The sequence below is a fragment of the Triplophysa dalaica genome, chromosome 2, assembly GCF_015846415.1.
Source record: "Triplophysa dalaica isolate WHDGS20190420 chromosome 2, ASM1584641v1, whole genome shotgun sequence".
In the NCBI taxonomy this organism is placed as follows: domain Eukaryota; kingdom Metazoa; phylum Chordata; class Actinopteri; order Cypriniformes; family Nemacheilidae; genus Triplophysa; species Triplophysa dalaica.
Genome location: NC_079543.1, coordinates 2741471 through 2762795, shown reverse-complemented (window position 1 = coordinate 2762795; position 21325 = coordinate 2741471). Strand labels below are relative to the sequence as shown.

The 21325-nt window shown below is 38.9% G+C and overlaps 2 protein-coding genes across 2 annotated transcripts; both read right to left on the bottom strand.

The window, feature by feature from the left end:
- Positions 1-228: 228 nt before the first annotated feature.
- On the bottom strand, positions 229-14373 carry dennd1c (DENN domain containing 1C). The gene is given in 24 exon segments (XM_056765876.1): positions 229-1357; positions 1436-1643; positions 1734-1822; positions 4954-5073; positions 5167-5214; positions 5286-5336; positions 5920-5960; positions 6038-6128; positions 6625-6726; positions 6817-6942; positions 7907-7971; positions 7974-8007; positions 8093-8138; positions 8927-9027; positions 9263-9373; positions 9520-9573; positions 10173-10247; positions 10333-10413; positions 10498-10567; positions 11650-11769; positions 11970-12019; positions 12271-12314; positions 12661-12725; positions 14231-14373. Coding segments are annotated over 24 exon segments (2634 nt in total). The 5' UTR covers positions 14248-14373; the 3' UTR covers positions 229-532.
- A 1256-nt stretch (positions 14374-15629) lies between these two features.
- On the bottom strand, positions 15630-18479 carry zgc:65894 (uncharacterized protein LOC335798 homolog). Its single transcript, XM_056765889.1, has 4 exons — positions 18283-18479; positions 17501-17609; positions 16968-17078; positions 15630-16882 (listed from the first exon to the last, which is right to left on the bottom strand). Exons 1-4 carry the CDS (start codon positions 18337-18339, stop codon positions 15825-15827), a joined length of 1335 nt encoding a protein of 444 aa, XP_056621867.1. The 5' UTR covers positions 18340-18479; the 3' UTR covers positions 15630-15824.
- Positions 18480-21325: the final 2846 nt, after the last annotated feature.

The window sequence follows — 21325 nt, the reverse complement described above, 5'->3', positions numbered from 1 at the left end:
TTCTGTGATGTTATGAGCTTATGTTGATCAAGATAATGTGAAGTCACGTGTAATAATGGATAATTCATTAAAATGCATCTTGGGGTACATGACCTATATTTTCTGGATGGATTGAATGTTCAGACTCATGATTTTGTTGTGTCAATGTTTGTTTCATGTTTTCGGTCTTTGATAGAGAGAGCTTTGCCCTCTCCGATAAATGTTCTATAAATGATTACCGATGTCAGATGGGGTTAGACGCATTTTATTTGTGCAGGGTTTATTTAAAACGTATGTCAGCATGAAATCAAAATCGGCCCAATAGTTGCACACAATTCATAACTTCAAGCTGATCCAAAGAAAAACATGAAACGTCATCATAAGCTGCAGAACACAAAGACGTTTGAAGACGTTTCTCAAAATATCTTCTTTGATCTTCATCTGAAGCAAGGGTCCCTTGCAGGTTTTCAACCACACAAGGGTGAACAAACGATGACAGATTTTTTTATATTGTGGTATCGTTACACTCGAATACACTTGGTTTATTGTTGTGTTAATATTCAAATCTCTTCTTCAACTCTGAGACTTTAACTGGCGCCTTGTCCTGCTCTTCATCTAGCAACTGTATTGGAGGTGGTCTTGAACTTTGTTCATCTGTGTGCGTGCCCGCTGCTGGCATTCTGGATGCCACATGGACCTTGTGACTTCTCAAAGCAGTTTCTCGTGAAGAATCTTGTCCTCTGAAACTAGTGCGGAGCACTGAAGAGTCAGTCGAGGACCTGGACTGTGAGACTTGCGGCTGGAACAGAGCTACGGTAGCTGACGTGCTAGGTGATGGACGTTCGACCTTCACATCATCTGCCGTTTTATCTGACCTCTCCTCTACAATGACAGATACGGGGGAGTATCTTTCAGTTGTGGCTTCTTGAAACAGCTTTTGTTTCGCCTCAGTGTGCTCTGAGGTTCTCAAGTCCTCATTGTGATGTTCATCTACATCATCCTCTGTTGTTTCTTGTTTGTTGTCTGCTTGCATCTTCATTTCCACCGGCTTCTCTTCAACCACTGTCCCCATATCCAAACTTTCCTCACACTCATCCACTGTTCCATTTACTCCGTCTTGTGTTAACCAGAGAGGCTCCTCTTTACAATCCACCTTTAGGTCCAAAGACGCATCTCCTAAACTTGGTACATCTGAACACAAACTTTCCTCTAACTCCTTGAAGCTTGACTTAGACTTTTCTGGTGGGTCGATCAAGATTTCAGACTCCTCCCTCTGATGGCCCGACCCCTCCTCTAGCTCCTCCTCCCAGCTCATCAGACTCTCGCTGTTTCCGACAGAAGGACTTAGACTCTCCTGACTGGGTGCGGCCAGACTCCTCTGAAAGAGAAATGTAAACGGTGAGAGCGTGTTATTTTGTTTTCACACTTACCTGTATTTTGTTGTTAAATGACTTACACGTGAGATGAATTCACTGCTGTCTGAGCCGAAGAAGTCCAGACTGCGTGTGCTGTACAGTAAGCCCGGTTCTCTGGAGCTCTGAGTGTTCAAAGTGTCGAAGATCTCTCCGAGCAGGTCCATCTCTTCTGCATCCGACATGAGAGAAAGATCATCGTCTTCCGGTAACTGGCTAGATCCGGAACACAGCTCGGGCTCCTCTGTTGCACTAAAAAAAACACACAAACGCATTAGCAAAGAAACGTTGTAAACGATTTATGAAATGGCAAAGATGCATAGGATCTGTATCTGTTCTCACCCGTCCTCACAGGTGCTGTGGTGGATGTCCTGCGTCTTTTGGTCATGGTGTTTGGCGGGGTGCTTGCGTGCTGGCCGACGTGGCCGAGACTAAAAAAAGAAATGTACAGTACTGTGAACACTACACCCTAAAAAATAAAGATGCTTCCAATGCCAGAAGAACCTGTGTCGTCACAAACAAAGGTGCTTCAAAAGGTTCTACGATGCCAAACCTGTTGGTTCCATAGAAAGGTTCTTCGGATGTTAAAGCTTCTCTGTTTCACAAAAAGTTCTTTGTGGCGAAAAAAGGTTCTTTAGATTATAAAAATGTAAGAATGAGATTGTTCTCCTTTGGCTGAATGTTTTTTTGTTGAACCAAAAATGGTTCTTCTATGGCAGTCATCTTCAATCCGGATATGGACCGCGAGAGCCTAATAAAACATTTAAAACTTTTGACTATTTTAGTTTTTTTAATTGAACCGCGCGTCTTCACAACAGAGTATCACATTACACCTACTTACAGAAACATTTATGCAATTGATCTTTTGCCGCTATGTCCTCCAATATCTTTATCTAGCGCTAAATGTGCTTCATCTGAACCCTTTCCGTGCTGCATCCGTAACGTTTTTATCTTCAATTACAGTGCCTTGCGAAAGTATTCGGCCCCCTTGAACTTTGCGACCTTTTGCCACATTTCAGGCTTCAAACATAAAGATATGAAACTGTAATTTTTTGTGAAGAATCAACAACAAGTGGGGCACAATCATGAAGTGGAACGAAATTTATTGGATATTTCAAACTTTTTTAACAAATAAAAAACTGAAAAATTGGCCGTGCAAAATTATTTAGCCCCTTTACTTTCAGTGCAGCAAACTCTCTCCAGAAGTTCAGTGAGGATCTCTGAATGATCCAATGTTGACCTAAATGACTAATGATGATAAATAGAATCCACCTGTGTGTAATCAAGTCTCCGTATAAAGGCACCTGCACTGTGATAGTCTCAGAGGTCTGTTTAAAGCACAGAGAGCATCATGAAGAACAAGGAACACACCAGGCAGGTCCGAGATACTGTTGTGGAGAAGTTTAAAGCCGGATTTGGATACAAAAAGATTTCCCAAGCTTTAAACATCCCAAGGAGCACTGTGCAAGCAATAATATTGAAATGGAAGGAGTATCAGACCACTGCAAATCTAACAAGACCTGGCCGTCCCTCTAAACTTTCAGCTCATACAAGGAGAAGACTGATCAGAGATGCAGCCAAGAGACCCATGATCACTCTGGATGAACTGCAGAGATCTACAGCTGAGGTGGGAGACTCTGTCCATAGGACAACAATCAGTCGTATACTGCACAAATCTGGCCTTTATGGAAGAGTGGCCAGAAGAAAGCCATTTCTTAAAGATATCCATAAAAAGTGTCGTTTAAAGTTTGCCACAAGCCACCTGGGAGACACACCAAACATGTGGGAGAAGGTGCTCTGGTCAGATGAAACCAAAATCGAACTTTTTGGCAACAATGCAAAACGTTATGTTTGGCATCAAAGCAACACAGCTCATCACCATGAACACACCATCCCCACTGTCAAACATGGTGGTGGTAGCATCATGGTTTGGGCCTGCCTTTCTTCAGCAGGGACAGGGGAGATGGTTAAAATTGATGGGAAGATGGATGGAGCCAAATACAGGACCATTCTGGAAGAAAACCTGATGGAGTCTGCAAAAGACCTGAGACTGGGACGGAGATTTGTCTTCCAACAAGACAATGATCCAAAACATAAAGCAAAATCTACAATGGAATGGTTCACAAATAAACATATCCAGATGTTAGAATGGCCAAGTCAAAGTCAGCCTGAATCCAATCGAGAATCTGTGGAAAGAACTGAAAACTGCTGTTCACAAATGCTCTCCAACCAAACTCACTGAGCTCGAGCTGTTTTGCAAGGAGGAATGGGCAAAAATTTCAGTCTCTCGATGTGCGAAACTGATGGAGACTTACTGCTGTAATCGCAGCAAAAGTTGGCGCTACAAAGTATTAACTTAAGGGGGCTAAATAATTTTGCACGCCCAATTTTTCAGTTTTTTATTTGTTAAAAAAAGTTTGAAATAACCAATAAATTTCGTTCCACTTCATGATTGTGTCCCACTTGTTGTTGATTCTTCACAAAAAATTACAGTTTCATATCTTTATGTTTGAAGCCTGAAATGTGGCAAAAGGTCGCAAAGTTCATGGGGGCCGAATACTTTCGCAAGGCACTGTAGCATTAGCATTATTGATCAACATGATAACATTTGTGACCCTGTGAAAACCCAGGCTAAAGTCTCATAATCCAATTGATTTTTAGATAACAAGCATCAAAGATGAATTTTAAGCATTAACTTCACTGAGATTTTGGCATTATTCAGTCAGTATTGAAGATCTAGTTTATTTTCACAGACTATTGTGTAGGATGATTTTATGAAGGACTTTTGCTGGGTTTCAAGCAGGGTCGCATATAGTAATGAACAATGTTCCAATTGGGATTTTTTTTTAAAAAGAAGTTGTTCTGGTATGAATGGCATGGAAATGCTAATTTAGTTAGTAACTTTGTTTTCTGTTTATGATGAGAGCATTTTAATTGTTACGTTACATTTGCTGTTTGCATGTTGTCAATAGTTTTTACATTTATTATCAGACTTCTATTGAGAGGGCATCCCCCTAAAGCCACAGAGCCTACAATACATTCTGTGGATATCAAAATATAAAATAAATGGCCTGATAAAAGAACATTTCTTTTATACAGTATATACTACATATCCAACGGGGCTAAATTGATTAAATGTTTATTTATTTTCAAAAACATATTGTCCGGACCTCCCTTTGGAAGAATTTTTTTAAAGACCGGACCTCTTGGAACTTTACTTGAATACCCTTGTTCTATGGCATCCCTGTGAAGAACCTTTTTAACACCTTTATTGGAACAGTTTAGGAGTTCAGTTATTATAGTGCATTGACAGCTACTTGCCATAAATAAATAAATATGAAATATGCATTTGACTTAAAATTGTGGTTGAGATGTGAGATTGTGTGAGAGGCTTAAAACAACACAGGTCGATTATTATAAAGCTTAGCGCCATTATACAAAAACATCAACCAATCACATCCACAGTGCCACACAGTAAACTCTAGAATATTAGCATATAAAAGATGTCGAAAAGGTATTTTGCAAACAATTTCAGATGCATCTGCCTCCAGGTGTCACTCACCCTCCCAAAGTGCTGCGTGATCGGTAGCCGGTTCTGTAGGGAATCTGATTGGATGAGGCGATACGTGTGCGGCCCACAAACGGACCCTCCTCTCTGCAACATGTGGGATTCAGTGTGAACCTGAGAGACGGAATTCAAGACACACACACACAAATGAAAAAGTATGCATACAGAAGCATCTTCATATAGACCGTAATAAAAGAAATGACTCACCTTTGACGACAGAAGGTTTTTCAGCCCAAATTTGTTGTGATATTTAGTCTGAATGAAAGAATAAAAATAAGTAAATGCTTGACAGGAAATGTAACTAATCAATGATTAAAAGAACTCACTGCTTTGTTAGCTGTAGACTTGCATGTCACAATCAAGGCTCCACCCCCTTTCTGTGAAGAGCAAAGGAGGCTGCCTTCAGAATAAAATACTAGTATGTTGTACAGTACATATACCACATGCTGCTTATTGTATTTAAACAAAATGCAAAGTAAGCATAGTGTATACTGTAAAATATACTATATATAAAGGTATATATACTGTAAGTTCGTATTTTATTCAAGCAAAACTAAAGATTCTTGGAGAAGTTATTAATAGTTATTACAATTTTAGTCATTTAGCGGACGCTTTAATGCAAAGCAACTTACAAATGGCGTGAACAATAGAAGCAATTGCAACAACATAAGGACAACAAAAAGCATAAGTGCAGTAAAAACTGGTCTCATATAGCCCAGCACAGTACTATACAAAGCTACGTTTTCAAGGATAGAAAGAGTAGAAAATAAATAGAGGTCAGAACTGATCGGTCAGGTGATAACAGAAGAGATGTGTTTTCAGCCCATTCTTAAAGATGGCTATATCTGCTGATCTTGTAGCAGCGGGCAGATCATTTCACAAATGTGGAACAGATTCAGAGAATCCCATTTTGGGATGAGTTTATAGGAGTTATGGACTGAATGTCAGAATAAAACCTACCTTCAAATTTCCAACCAAATGCCGACACAAGTTAGAACCAGCTGGAAAAGATTGCAGATATGAATTAGCGCTGAAATGTTCTGTTACACACACACCTACAGTAAAGGAAAAGACTCACCTGATGAAGATTCAAAATGCAGAACCTCTTCTTCAAACACATCATCCAGCTCTTTGCCTTGGTTCAGCATTTCCAGCCGGCCATCAATAAACTAAAAACAATATTTTATTTATGTGCCTTTTTGTCTTTTCTATTTACAGAACAGTTTGGAATGGTGCATTGTCACTTAAAATTAAATGTTTCATTTTATTTTTGGTTTCGTCACCCATGTTGCATACAGTTTTCTCTAATAAAGTTGTTAATTCAATTTCATCTTGTCATTTATTCATCTTAATTTGGGAGAAAATTCCCCGTAGAGCAATGCTGGAAAACTGCATCTTGCCAAGTTACAAGCAAATTGTATTTTAAATTAGTAAACAAAACGAGCTTACTAAAGTTGCAACATACTTAAATATAATAGAAACTTAAAAAAACTATTAACAGAAGATATAATGAGTATGATAAAAAAATTCTAACACAACACAAATTAACACATTGTGGCTGACAGAATTATGCCTGAACAGATGCATTTACACTAAACACAACTAAACAAACCAGAATAAGGAATATAAGGAGGTTTTATTCGTGTATGTTTGTAGCTACAGTACCTCTTTGAAACACTGAAGGTGAACAGCGCTTTCTAAAAACTCCTTCATACTTTGAGACTTATGGTTCAGGAATATCTCCTTACAGAACACGACCGGCCCTTCCTTCAAAGTCGAAACAGAATCATTGCGAGTGAACATGACAATTATGAATTTGAATGTCAAGATTTGTTTACGTCATTGTGTGTCACTCACATCAGCACATTGTAAAGCGTCCCTGTAGCCTCCGAACAGCAGAGCCTGAGATCTGAGAAAAGCACGAGAAACCCCCGAGCCCACCAGCGCTGCCTGTTTCTTCAGCCTGACCTTCAGTCCTGCCACCTACACACATTTATACATTTACATTTAGGCATTTGGCAGACGCTTTTATCCAAAGCGACTTACATTGCAATGTCCTATACATTTATACATAGGTATGTGCAATCCCCTGGGATTGAACCCATGACCTTGCATTATTGACGCAATGCTCTTACCACTGAGCTACAGTTGACAATACAGTTCCCGATTTGAGGTGGCAAATAGGATGCAGAAGTTTAAATGATTAAGGGAAGTGGAAATAAAAAAGAATCAAATAAAAAGTAATGCATGTGTTTTACTAGACAGGTGAGCAACTGTTTAGATTCCTTTACTGACAGAAAACGCATGATTACTATGTCGATCAACAAGGTTAGTCATATTGTTTGAATGACTTTTTCTGTCATGTGTATATATATACTGAACAAGCAGTGATTGTTTTTAGAACGTCTGATTAAATAGTAATAAATTAATGTGATGAATTACGTCTAACTCATTATAATGAAATAAATTTACGTCATCGAACGCAACATTTATAAAACTTTGTTAATTTACATCATCCATAAACCTGATTTCTCATTCACGTTTGATTGATTATTAGCAGAGGAGTTATTAATCCACACTCTTTTCCATCATTATCAAGCTACGCCGTTGTTTTTGTTATGAACATATCTGTATTGAATGTAGCAGCAGATTTTACAAACTGCGCCTGTAATGTGTGAACTTATTTAAATGAAAAAAAGAGACCCTCATTTTAAATTAATATAAAAATAACACTTGAACAAAAAGCTAAAAATGTTTTTGTGTAGATGTGTAGAAAAATGCATAACAGCACCCTCTACCATACAACAGTGAAAACGTTAACCTTTGTCATAAATTTACAGAAAACAATGATAGTGGCGTGTGATTTCAATCAATGATGGACTATGAAGGCGTGGTCAATTTCAGTTAAATTTACAATCATGAATCAAAAGACATAATGCAGTCTCACCACATCAGCTGGGATCTTTTTCAGGTCCTGGTAGGGCGACTCCAAAGTGTTTGTGTCTACGTTAGAATGACCACATCTTCCAAAGCTCGACTCTTCACTCTCTACAGCACACATAACAGACCATAATAATTGCGAGTGTAAACACGTTTGCATGTGAGAAGAAGGAATTCAAAGGTTTTCTTGTACCTCGGCCAGGCTGGAATGGACTCCAATGAGGTACGGCATCGGGGCACTATAGAGATTGAACAAAAACGGAACATTAGACACAGCATGGCCTTCACGTGCACTCTAAAATATGTTGTCTTAAAATGAAACACAATCTCTCTTATTTCTTAACACATGTCGTTGTGTTACTTTTATCTTGCGTTGTCACTTTTATTTAACGCACAACCAACACAAAATAGCTATGTTTCCGTCCTCCAATTTTAATTCGCAGTTCTGATTATTACAAAACATCACAAACATGTGCATAAATTCTTAAAATCTGTTTAAAGAAACACTCATTCTCCAACTCCCCCAGAGTTAATAAGTTGAGTTTTAAAGTTTTGGAATCTTTTCAAGCATATCTTCGGGAATGGCGATGGCAGTATTAGCATAGCTTAGCATAGATCATTGAATCCAATTAGACAATAGCATCACATTTCATAGATGGCCTAAGAGTTCGATATTTTTCCAATTTAAAATGTGACTCTTCTGTACGTAAATAAAATCGTCAAAGTGCATCAAAATAGTTACATGATTTTGCCTCTGCAGTGATCACGTGACAACACAATGGCGAACACCGAGAGGTTTTCTCTGTGTTATTTGGCAATAAATTATCATGAAGTTACTACTGACTCATTGGATAGAAACCATTGCCTAACCGCAAATGTTTTATCCGATATTCCAGCAGGTGCGCATAATTAAAATTTGCAACTTTGGAAACGTAGCTAGTGATACATAATGTATTTATATGACATGTTCACACGTGTTAATACGCCTTTTGAGAGTGGGTGGACGGGTCATGGTGTGTGTTCTCACCAGCAGTAGTCCAGCAGGTGCGGTGGAAGGACGGGAATGAAGATGTGTTGCCAGTACATGGGAAAGAGCATTCCATTACACGCGTGCACGCAGGCTGTAAGCTAAAATAACACAAAATAGGTGCATATTCATATATTCAATAAACATGTTTGTTAATTCAAATTCAAATGTTCTGATGATCAAAGCAAGCAGCTTGAATGCATTCTTTTGTCTCTTTCATTGGATGTACGACAGACTAAAGCAAGCGCTGAGCGGTATTCACAGTTTTTTATGATGGACTGAAACACATTGTCGCCATGCTGTTCATTTCATTGACGGCTGGTGATTCAGACTCACTGTGCTGAGTTTACTGCAGTAGATGAGAATGCGTCTCTCAAACAGCATGCTGGCGTAAAGCTGCAGGAGATTTCCAACGTCCACTGCGACCACCAGCTCGGTCAGATTCCTCTGATACGCAGACACACACACATGCAAACATTAACACATGATGAAATAAAAATAAAACATGGATTTAAAACATAATTAGCTGGAATGGATGATGCAAAGACACACGGATTAAATGGGCGGTTGGATTTATGGACAAATGAACTCACATTCTCTGGAATAGAAGGCAGGGCTTTGGGATCTGGAGCAATAAAGTATGGGATCTGATGGAAAGAAACAAAAAGCTACAGTTGGTATTAAAATAAAAGTCACAAAGCCAAACAATATGGCCAATTTGGATCGTTTATTATTGTGGTTGACTCAAATTAGAAGTATTCTGAAAGAAGTAAAGGTCTTAACATTATTAAAAAATAATTCTCATTGTTTATTCATAACAAAGAAATCATTTAAATAGGCTTAACTTAAATAAAATGTAAACATTTAGACCATATTAAAAATAAGTATATAATAAAATGACAAAAGGCATTTAACAAAAAAATTTAAATGGAACATTAAAAATAACAATATAAATGTAAAGCTAACAATCAAAATATGAACAAAGCTACAATAAAACAACAGAAGCAGAGCATGTGAAAGAGGATCTGTACTGAAGGTTTCAGGTTAGATGAATCAAAATTCAGTGGTTACTGAAAGTTCAAGCACACGTGTCTCACTCTCATGTTAGTGTTTTATGTCACAAACAACTCATGATTAGTATCCACATCAGTGAATGTTTCATTTAGTACGCTGGCGAACACGAGGGGTTATTTTGCTTTAGTATTGGCGGTTTAGCGAAGGTTTAGTCCACCGGTCTGGGACTCACCCCCTCTGACTCCTCCCCTATTGGAGTGTGTCCACATATGCCAGGCATCTCACTGCGGATTTGTAGCTTCCCTCCCTCAGTGAACAACACATGAACCTGATTGTGATATCACACATGCGATGTCATAAGCAGAACTTCCTCCTGCAAATGAGTGACTTACCATCTGTAAAGTGATTGATCCGATGGCTGGCGGTACAGGGTGATTGTGCAGCAGAGACAGGAGTTCTGTCATCTCGTTGGTCTGTCGGAGTATTACACAGATGGAAATGTGACACAATATATAGACAGTGTGAAAAGGGTTTATATAGTGTAGGGATCGTCTCACCTGTCCTTTAGTCATGTAGTCTGCTAGACTGTTCAGAAGTTTGTAAAAGACCTCAAACCACGGCAAATAACTGTTGTGGACAAAGTATGCGCTTTAGATCATGTGCTCAAGAGTTGACCATTCGAAAATAAGCATCAAGATCATTTTATTAAAGGGATCATATGGCACGAACAAGTTTTTTTCGGTGTCTTTTCTTTGGTGTGTTATAAGTTGCCCATGCATGTATAAGACATGTAAAATTGCCAAAATTAAAGTGTTGGAACAAAAGATGCATTCTATCTAAAAGCAAATACCCAGACCTGCCTGAAGCGCCTCGTGTTACCACACCCCCACAAATCTAAGTTCGTGGTATGATTTGACTAAGACCGTCCAAATGTATACGCAAGTAGGTGGACGAACCTGATGTTCCAAATATGTTAAGAGGCGTTACATTTCTGTCACACGCTTGCAGTATTCGACCAATCACTAGGCACTGAATAACTGGCCAATCATGCCTCAAATCATAACAAAAGGTTCTTCAGATCATGAAGAAGGTAATAAAGACAGGGTTCTTTAAATAACCTTTGACTGAATGGTTCTTTGTGAAACTTAAAATGATTTTAGGGCATGTGAAGAACCTTTGAAGCATCTTAATTTTTAAGAGTGTATTCATACTTTTAATGTAACCATAATGTAATCATACTTTATGTAGTGAGTATAATGTCTATGTACTGTACTTTATCAGTAATACTTGGGGCCACTTTTTATTTAAAGAGTTTGGTTCCCAAATAAGATAACTCCGTTTCTAAAATGTTCCAAAAATATATTTTTTTGTGCATTCCAATTAATATCAATCAAACTGCAGTTGGCTTGTTTTGATTTAAGCCACAATAACTTTAAATAATTAATATTAATAAAATACAGCTAACTAACACAATAAAAACGTGACGACATAATAAAAAACAGGATTTTAGAAAAAGTTATTTCATTTTGGAACCAAACTCTTCAAAAAAACTTTATATACATACTTCAATTTACACCTCTTGAAAAAAGAAAAATGGCCGCTCATTTGCAACCTAGCATTGGGTCAAAACGCTGGGTCTGTCTCTTTAACCCTGCATTAATGCATTAGTACACTTGAGTACTTCTTATTTCGTAAGAGAGAGTTTCGACCTGAGTATACACATGCACGTCTGAGAGCTGGTCGTGAGTCTGCAGAATCCAAAACGCTGACATCCCTCCAGATCTGTCAAGACAAACGTGAAGTGCTGCACGGCAACAGTGTCCTTCACCCTGCCAATTAATCAATAATTAAATAAATCATGACATTTACAAAATATTTAAGTGAATGAATGAGCTGACATTGTGTTAGCAGTGCGATCTTAGGGGTTTCATTTCCAGGTGAAATGTTACGGGATGCGCGGTAAATTGCTTTGGATAAAAGCATCTGCCAAATGCATAAAGTTACATAAGCAAATATGAATACATTTTACCTCTCGATGTCGTAGGGAAAGCAGAAGCGTGGTAAGGACCTCAGAGATTCCTGTAGGAGAACATTAGAAGGGTTATCACCAAGTTATCACCAAGTGTCACCTCCTATCCTGAACATCTCCCAGACACATCGATGTTCCAGTTGGCCTCCATGTTACAACACATTTATAACATAAATATCTTTTACTCAGGCACGGATTATTGATTTTCATACCACTTTTTCTAAACCCTTTTCTGGAAGAAAATATTTGTGTGACTGGGACAGATGAAAGATTCAGACCACGCTGTGTCTACAGTACCAACCTCATCACTGAAGTCTTCAGGGAACTGGTACAACACGTCAGGATCTATTCGGATCAAGAGATCACACACACAAACGCTTAAAAAACATTCAAGAGGATGTGGTTAAAAAAAGGTCAAAATTTATCCTTTTACGCTAACCAGGCTTGGTATCTACATCCAGACCTCATATAAACCGAGCTCGGGCCTCAGACCAGAATTACTCTCATTTGTCTCTCTCTCTCTTTAGATTGGCAGTGTGTTTACTCTCTCCACCCTGTCAGGAGACTCTAGCATACTTCACTTTCTTTCAGTTTGATGCGAGTGTATCAGCTGTGTGTTTTTTCTGCCTCGGGTCACATGACAGGAAGTAAGTCTTTCTGAGAAGACATAGCCGTGCGTGTGTGTACCCACCTTTATCTCTGGCAATTGGAGACGAGGCTTGAAAGAGCCAGTAGAAGGTTTTGTCAGGGTTTTTCCTACGAACAACAACATCACACTCAGCAAGGTCATTTTGCATTCAACGGAACTCATAGTAAATACTGACACTCAAAACAGACGATGCACACCAATGTGAATCACGCGACATGATGCGTTTCATTTATGCTGCAGGATGTGGTTAAACACGTTCCAGTTTAGCAGCGAACAAAAAGAGTCGCTTGATATGAATGCCAGTGCTTCCGGGTATGAATGAAGTCTCAAGTATAATACAAATGAAGTCAATAATATTGTGTGTTGGTGGTGTGGAATTCTTATTCAAATGATCTTTCAAAATCATGACATATGAAATGTGGTCGTACTGTGTAGCCTACATAACAGATGTTTCTTTGATATCGGGCAGCTGTGCGATACAGTGGCACAGGAATGTCCTGCTTAAAACCTACACTGTGGGACAAATATAAAAAATAGATAACATCGCCGCAGCATGGTGCACCAGAAAAAAAACATAAAATAGTAAGAAAAATTACATGGTTCTTATGCAGTCTATAAATGTCTTATTTGACATATTTTACCGTATTTCAAAAAGACACAACAACTCTACAAAACAAAACAGTAACGTTATTTAAAGTGTTTTACAGTGTACATGCATAAAGTAGCAAGTATGTTCATTTTGGGATAGTTCACCTTAAAATGAAAGATCTATCCTTATTTAATGGAGAATGCCATCTCAATTCAAGACTTTATGAAGACATTCTGGAACAACGTTAGTTAACAAACATCACTGGCATCCATTGACTTAACCATTGGATAGTTCACCCCCCAAAAAAATAAATAATCTGTCAACATTTACTCACCCTCTTGTCATTCCAAACCAGAGGGTGTGTAAATGATCACAGAATTAAAATTTTGGGTGAACTGTCACTTTAAGAAAGAAAGAGCAAGCATACTTTTGAGCAAAAAGACAAACTGTAAAAATAAACACTACTTTGACACTTTGTCAGATTTCAGTGAACTATTAGTTAATGTGATGTCACACTAAAGTAGGTTTTGATCATGGACCACAGCATCGCACATGACACACCCAATTCATTGATCCCTCTCTTAAATCAAGATGATGTTTGGAATCAAGTGTGTAAAATAAGAGAGACAATCAAAATGTGCAACATTGTTCCAAAGACCATGAAGAACTTAAAATCTGCTTTGCGCAGTTGCGTGAACTTGAAACCACATTGTCAACAGATGATTTAAAGCCATTGCAAAAAATAAAACCTAAGAAATGCTCCACTAGCTTTTCCACATTTTACTTTTACGCTTTTGATATACTTCAAAATTCTGAATCTGCTCGCCTGCGGATTTTCCAGTGCAACAGTACTTTTCAAAAGTTGTTGCTTTTATGAAAATAAGTTGAATTATTAAGTTGTGATACGGCAGACAGTCTCGCATTTGAGAATGAACAGAGTGAGGAAGAGGAAGTGAGCATACATGACCACAACATGAACAAATAGAGAGAGGGGATCAGAAAGATACAACACGAGAATCTTACTTTATCCTTGAACCCATGTTGCAGGTGTGTCCTGAGGCCCATCCGTGATGTTCAGGGCTTCAGCTGACCGGAGTCATCAGATCTTTTAATAACACACATCAACGCACACTGTGCACACACACATCCTCACACCAAGCAACCAATTCCGCCAACTAGCAAGACGGCACTTCCTGATCTCTGTGTGTGTGTGTATGTGTGGCCTATTTCTCCACAACAGGTTTTCACACAAATATCTGAACAATTTCACATTGTCAATGATGAGCAGCATCTTTAGTCCTGTTTTGCATCATTTGTGCCAGCATCCACCCTCATGTGTATGTGACTCTTTTTTTCTGTGAAGCACAAAAGATGATACTTTGAGAAATGTCCGTACAATGGATTTGAAAGGTGTTCAATGTTGTTTGGTCACCAACATTCTTCAAAATATCTTCTTTTGTGTTCTGCATTAGAAGGAAACTCTTACTTATTTGAAATGACACGAGGGTGATGAAATGCCATCAGAATTGTCATTTTTTGGTGAGACTTTAACTTCATATGCAAACACTTTCATGAGAACGCCTTCGTTTTAGCATCATTTGAAAAAAAACGAATCTGCGAGAAGCAATATGAATGGACCTCAACATTTGTATTGCCTGTTATATATTCTCTCTCTCTTCTAACTCTAAATGCATTGAACATGTGCTGAATCAACAGGTGTAACCAGATGTAATCTTATTTAAACAGCCTTGCTCTCACACTGTCACAATATACTTTAAGTCAACCCTGTAAGTGACTGTGAGGATGGTTTGCAAGTGAAGTGAAACTGTTTTTTTTATTTTAATTTTAAAATGTGAAAACGCACCCTCTCGCGTAGAGTTGAGGAACTGCAGGTAGGCATTATGCTGCGTGTTGCTTGAAGGGATGCGGCCAGAAGCCCGGTTGTGGGGCGAAATCTTGCCATGTAATTACAATAAATTACATTAGATACGCCTACAACCTTAACCTTACAATAATAAAACATATTAATCAACTGTTTTCATCATGACAAAAAATATGCGGCATTGAAGTGCGCATGTCCAGTGGAGGTAACTGTATCCCATCTGGACAGAAACGCAAGTTGTAGAGTTGTTTATCCGTTTAGGGCTTCTGTACAAAACATGGCGGCAAATTCAATGTATGAAGGGCCGCTCTCCATGTAGATATAAAACATCTTATTCTAAGGTATTAAAAATATAACGCTTCATTATGTAAGGTCTTTATATACCAATGAAGAATTAGTTTTGTATATTATAATGCATTTCTGTCAATAGATCCTCCTAAAAACTTTAATTTTCATTTTCATGCCTATTATTTTTAAACGAATAATCCCCAATAAAAATGAGAAAGTCAAAAGATGCCAAATAATCTCAAGAGACACAACTTTGAGCATCAGATTGGTCGCATTTATTCTGTGAATCCAAAATCGTTTGAGGATGAGGAAGTTGAGAATGTGACAGTGCTGAAATAATATCTAGAAGGTTAAGAGCACAGATGATGGCGAGGTGAGAAGATGGACCTGCAATATGAGTAAATGGATGAATGAAGCCGAAGATGAAAGATCTGAACGTGAAGGAGATCAGGCAGCCTCCTCTTCACCCTCCTCCTCAAACTCTCCCTCCTCAGCAGTGGCGTCCTGGTACTGCTGGTACTCGGACACCAGGTCGTTCATGTTGCTCTCGGCCTCGGTGAACTCCATCTCGTCCATGCCCTCGCCGGTGTACCAGTGAAGGAAAGCCTTGCGGCGGAACATGGCGGTGAACTGCTCGGAGATGCGCTTGAACAGCTCCTGGATGGCCGTGCTGTTGCCGATGAAGGTGGCAGACATCTTGAGCCCGCGCGGCGGGATGTCACAAACGGCCGTCTTCACGTTGTTAGGGATCCACTCGACGAAGTAGCTGCTGTTCTTGTTCTGCACGTTGAGCATCTGCTCGTCCACCTCCTTCATGGACATGCGGCCACGGAACACGGCGGCCACCGTCAGGTAGCGTCCGTGACGCGGGTCGCAGGCGGCCATCATGTTCTTGGCATCGAACATCTGCTGGGTGAGCTCAGGGACGGAGAGGGCGCGGTACTGCTGGCTCCCCCTGCTGGTGAGAGGAGCGAAGCCGGGCATGAAGAAGTGCAGACGGGGGAAGGGCACCATGTTGACGGCCAGCTTGCGGAGGTCGGCGTTCAGCTGCCCGGGGAACCTCAGGCAGGTGGTGACCCCGCTCATGGTGGCTGAGACAAGGTGGTTAAGGTCACCGTATGTGGGAGTGGTGAGCTTGAGTGTGCGGAAGCAGATGTCGTACAGCGCTTCGTTGTCGATGCAGTACGTCTCGTCCGTGTTCTCCACCAGCTGGTGGACGGACAGTGTGGCGTTGTAGGGCTCCACCACGGTGTCGGACACTTTGGGCGAGGGTACCACGCTGAAGGTGTTCATGATGCGGTCGGGGTACTCTTCGCGGATCTTGCTGATCATGAGGGTGCCCATGCCCGAGCCCGTTCCTCCTCCCAGCGAGTGTGTGAGCTGGAAGCCCTGCAGGCAATCGCAGCTCTCCGCCTCTTTACGGACCACATCCAGAACGGAGTCCACCAGCTCCGCTCCTTCAGTGTAATGACCTTTAGCCCAGTTATTACCCGCTCCGCTCTGACCTGAGACACAAGACAAATGCTAGAAATACTGCACATTTGAGAAACACTGTACGAGTTTTGATATTCCCTTACGAGATAAAATTACCAAAGACAAAGTTATCGGGTCTGAATATCTGTCCGAAAGGACCCGAGCGGACAGAGTCCATGGTTCCGGGTTCTAGATCCACGAGAATGGCTCGAGGTACATACTTCCCCCCTGAAAACACAAATTCATAGACAGTAATGTTTTATCATTTTAATTCCTTATTTATTTTCCTTATTCGTAATCAATTCAAAACATACAAATAGAAGATTCAATTAAAGCAATTGAACCTTTATCCAAAACAAAAATCTTTTGTAAATGTATTGTAAATAAATACGTTTTAGTTGTATTTTCAGTTACATTTCTTCTCCAGTTTCATTTCAAGCATTTTTATCAGAATATCGTGATGCTGTCTTCATCGTGACCCCATTGAATCGTTGTTAATGTGTTTGCTGAACCTGCTTTCTCAACAATCTGAATCTACAGAACGGGCATTCATAACAGGGTAAGATGGTGTGTATTTGTGTGACGTCATAGCTCAGTACAGGCATCAGACGTGTGACTGCCCCTGTTGGTTGCCATGGCGATGTACCCACCAGAAGCCTCATTGTAGTACACACTGATGCGGTCCAGCTGCAGGTCACTGTCTCCGTGATAGGTGCCTGTCGGGTCGATCCCGTGTTCATCGCTGATCACCTCCCAGAACTGAAAGAGAGAGAATGTATTTTAAAAACTTTCATTTAACAATTAACTTTAATTATCTGACAAGGAAGATCTCCATTATCTGCCAAATGGCATGTCAACAACAATCAAGACTTTTTCTTATTTTACACACTGAATTTAAAACGCATATTTTGAATATCCCAATATTTCGTGGGAAGAACGACCCCTCCCCCACAGAACAATAGCAAACGCGTGAGAGCATCTCGTCTCACTGGAGAGCACATTAAACGATATCTGATGTTTTGAGGAAAATATTATTAACACAACAGTTTTTTAAAAGGAATGTTTCGTAGTATGTCTGTTCGGGATACATGAATAATGTAAATCTATTGACAGCACGTACTGAGTCGGCCACACCCCTCTGATAGCCAGCGCGAGACGCGCATCTTCATTCATCTGAGCAAAATAACGCGATGTCGGTACAATTTGTCAACAAATTAATCCGTCGTCGATGGACTGTTAAAAAAATGACGCATTTTTTTATTCTCATCCGACTGCCTATTGGGACAACTGCAAGGGATTCGACAGCTACGCACAAATCAATTGATTTTTCGAAGAAAAAAACGCAGACAAAACATGCATTGTTGTCTATCTTTGTATTGAAATTATGTCAATATGCTACACATAGCCCGTGAGAAAACGGATCTAATTATACCTTCGCTCCGATCTGATTGCCGCACTGTCCGGCTTGCAGGTGCACGATCTCGCGCATGTTGACCTCTGATGTTGAGCGACTTCGAGACGGCAAAAAACACGATTATAAGACCGCAAACGTTAAAAGACCGTTCGCACACCCTCTCCGGTCGACTGTCTGCCCAAGACTGGATGCGCGCTCCCGAGAGCTCCGCCTGGCACCGACCGTGCTGCATAATGACGTCATCTCCATGACAACGGAGTGGATGAGACGGTACAGCTACTCGCGTAGAGGCGCTGGTCTGAAGTGATGAACCCGCCGTTAGCGATAACTGTTCGTGAAATAACTGAATTAATTACTTAATATTCAACTAATGGGTATGGGAAACAACTTTTAAAAGAGCATTGATAGAAGTATGTATTAAATCATCTGTAAATACTGTAGGAAAACAGGTGGCACAGTTCCACTTCAGTGCTAAGTAGGCTGTATGTGCGAAAAGGAGTGGATTCACATCCCCGATGAAAGCATTCTGTTATCAATCTGATTGAGTTCCGTGAACTCCGCTCCGGGTTTTCCATCCGCTTCACACACAGTCGGCGTCCCGTTCACTTGACAGAAGATTTTTCAGGAAGATTTCAAAAGTTTTTCTCTTTCACTCTGTATTGTATTGTTTTTGCTCTTGAACTACTATTTGTACAGTAACAGCATTCTTAAAAGTCCACGTTAAATTATTGAAACCCTCCAGTGGGAAAAGCGCATTTAACCCTTGTGTATCAATTTATAAAACTCACACTTATGCTGAAAATGGACAATTATGTCAATGTCCGAACATGGTAACAAAAATATTATAGCCTATATCCATATTTTTTTCACGCTTTCAATAACTTTTTTTAATAGAATCAGTTCTTATCATAACTATCAAACATTTTTTTATTTTTAGAATTTTAACCCTTTAAATACCCGTTTGTTTACATAGTTTCCCTGTTGTTTTTATGAACACAATAAATAATTCAGATTATTTTCCATATACTAAATGTGAAGCTGATTTTTTTATTATTACGTTCTTGGATGTGTTAATAATAATCCACAACAACAATAATCATAAAAAATCACACTCACAAAAATGTCCAAATCCATATCCAAAAACGGTCATAAAAATATTATATATTGATATTGTTTCACAATTTCAATTACTATTTTTTCAACAGAATCAGTTTAATTTCCATTATTTTAACCCTTTCAATTCTAGTTTGTTAACATGGAGCAATTGCTGTTTTTCATGAAAAAAAAGGAATTATTCTAAATATTTTGTAGGTATACATGTGAAGGAGATTTTTTACAGTCTTGGATATGTTAGTAGTTAACAACAACATTTAATTTAATTTCAATATTATTTTTTTGTCAAAAAATGGTTAATGTTTGCACTGTTTATTGATTTCAAGTGTTTTCTGTCATTGGAAACATCAAAATATAAAGGAATGCTCATTGTTTTATATTGTCTTAGACCAACTGCACACAATAAGTTACTGATTCTTCACGGAAACTTTATAAATCTTGTCAAGTTATAAATTATCAAAAAATGTATATTGCCATTTCTTAATCTCTATAACATGTTCCCCATAACAGTATATAAATTAGCAATTATAGACATCATTGTTTTACTTATTCTTTATTATTATTTCTTACACTTGTTTACTGTGAAGATTAAATAGAAATATTGTGACTGGTTAAACTCATGATCCTCAACTGAATTTAAACTATAGTGATGACGGGGCTTCTTTTCCAAGTTCTGTTCGTTTCAGGTTCCTTCATTCACTAAAACAGCAACTTATTACAATACATTTAGGGTTTAATATTTCTACGAAAAGTTCATAATAACAAAACTGATTTAATGTCTAAACTATACATGGCATGCTTAGACCAAAGGAAAGATGAAAAGTAATCTAGATACTCAATATGACGTACACTGTAAAAAATGTTCCGTAATTTTTACGGAAAAATACCGGCAGCTGTGGTTACCAGTAAAATTCTGTAAAAAATACAGGAAAAGAATGTTAACAGCTGTGCAGTTTGCAGCTTAGCTTAAAACTTCAGGGCACAAACTTCAAACTGTGAATGAACTTAATACATTTGAGCTTTTTATATTAACAACATTTCTTTATAGAAAATGAAAACTTGGTCCAAATGCATAAAAGTGATAACATTACATTTACTTAATTTATTTCTTTGTAATTCATTATTAAAGTCACTTTTAAACAAAGCAACATGCAGCATGACATCAGAATATCTTTGCCTGACTGTGAGTTGAACACAGACTCCACTCTTCAGCTTAGTGGTGACCCACAAAACATTTAATATCAGAAAAGAAAAGAGAAAATACAAATTTCGTTGTTTTTACGGAAAAATACCGGCAGCTGTGGTTACCAGCAAACTACCGTAAAATTACGGGAACATCCTGTTTTTATTCATCCAATCAATTCACAGTGGAAAACACCAGCCACACCCACTATTCATCTTGTAAATACGTCAGAATACTGAAGACGATCATCACTTCTGCTTCACAGGGACTGCAGCATAACAGCCATGACTTGATGCTTTATTGGTTTATTTAAAGTCACCGTTTTTGTGATCAGTGTTTGCTTTAGTTGGGCTCTTTCAGCCGTCATAAATAAGTTTACAGTTATCTTTGTGCTGCTATGACATTGTTTTATATAAAACGCAGTCTTGTAGCAAATCAAATGAAAGTGTGATTAGATATTTACTCTTTATCAGGGATGTTGTTTAATTACTTATTGTACTTGTTACAAACACCTCAATGAATCTACTTTTAAAATTCACATTTCATGCAACAATCAATCTAAAAAGTATTTGAACTGTTAAAAAGCTTGCATTTTGTCTTTGACTCAGACATCAAGAATCAGTGTATGAATCTCAACAGTGGTGACTAACAAATGAAAAGCTTACAGCCGCAATGCATGCTGGGAGTCATTGATGAGTTTTGTGCTTTGATGATACCCAGAATGCATTGCATTTATCTTTAGAGGTTTTCTGTTGTCACCATCTT

Bases quoted from the DNA above. Each gene is read 5' to 3' on its own strand.
- zgc:65894 (XM_056765889.1), bottom strand. From the start codon at position 18,339: ATGCGCGAGATCGTGCACCTGCAAGCCGGACAGTGCGGCAATCAGATC. The intron at 17,610-18,282 runs GTATAATTAGAT...TCTCTCTTTCAG, and splicing joins GCAATCAGATCGGAGCGAAG to TTCTGGGAGGTGATCAGCGA. The intron at 16,883-16,967 runs GTAATTTTATCT...CTTGTGTCTCAG, and splicing joins ACCCGATAACTTTGTCTTTG to GTCAGAGCGGAGCGGGTAAT.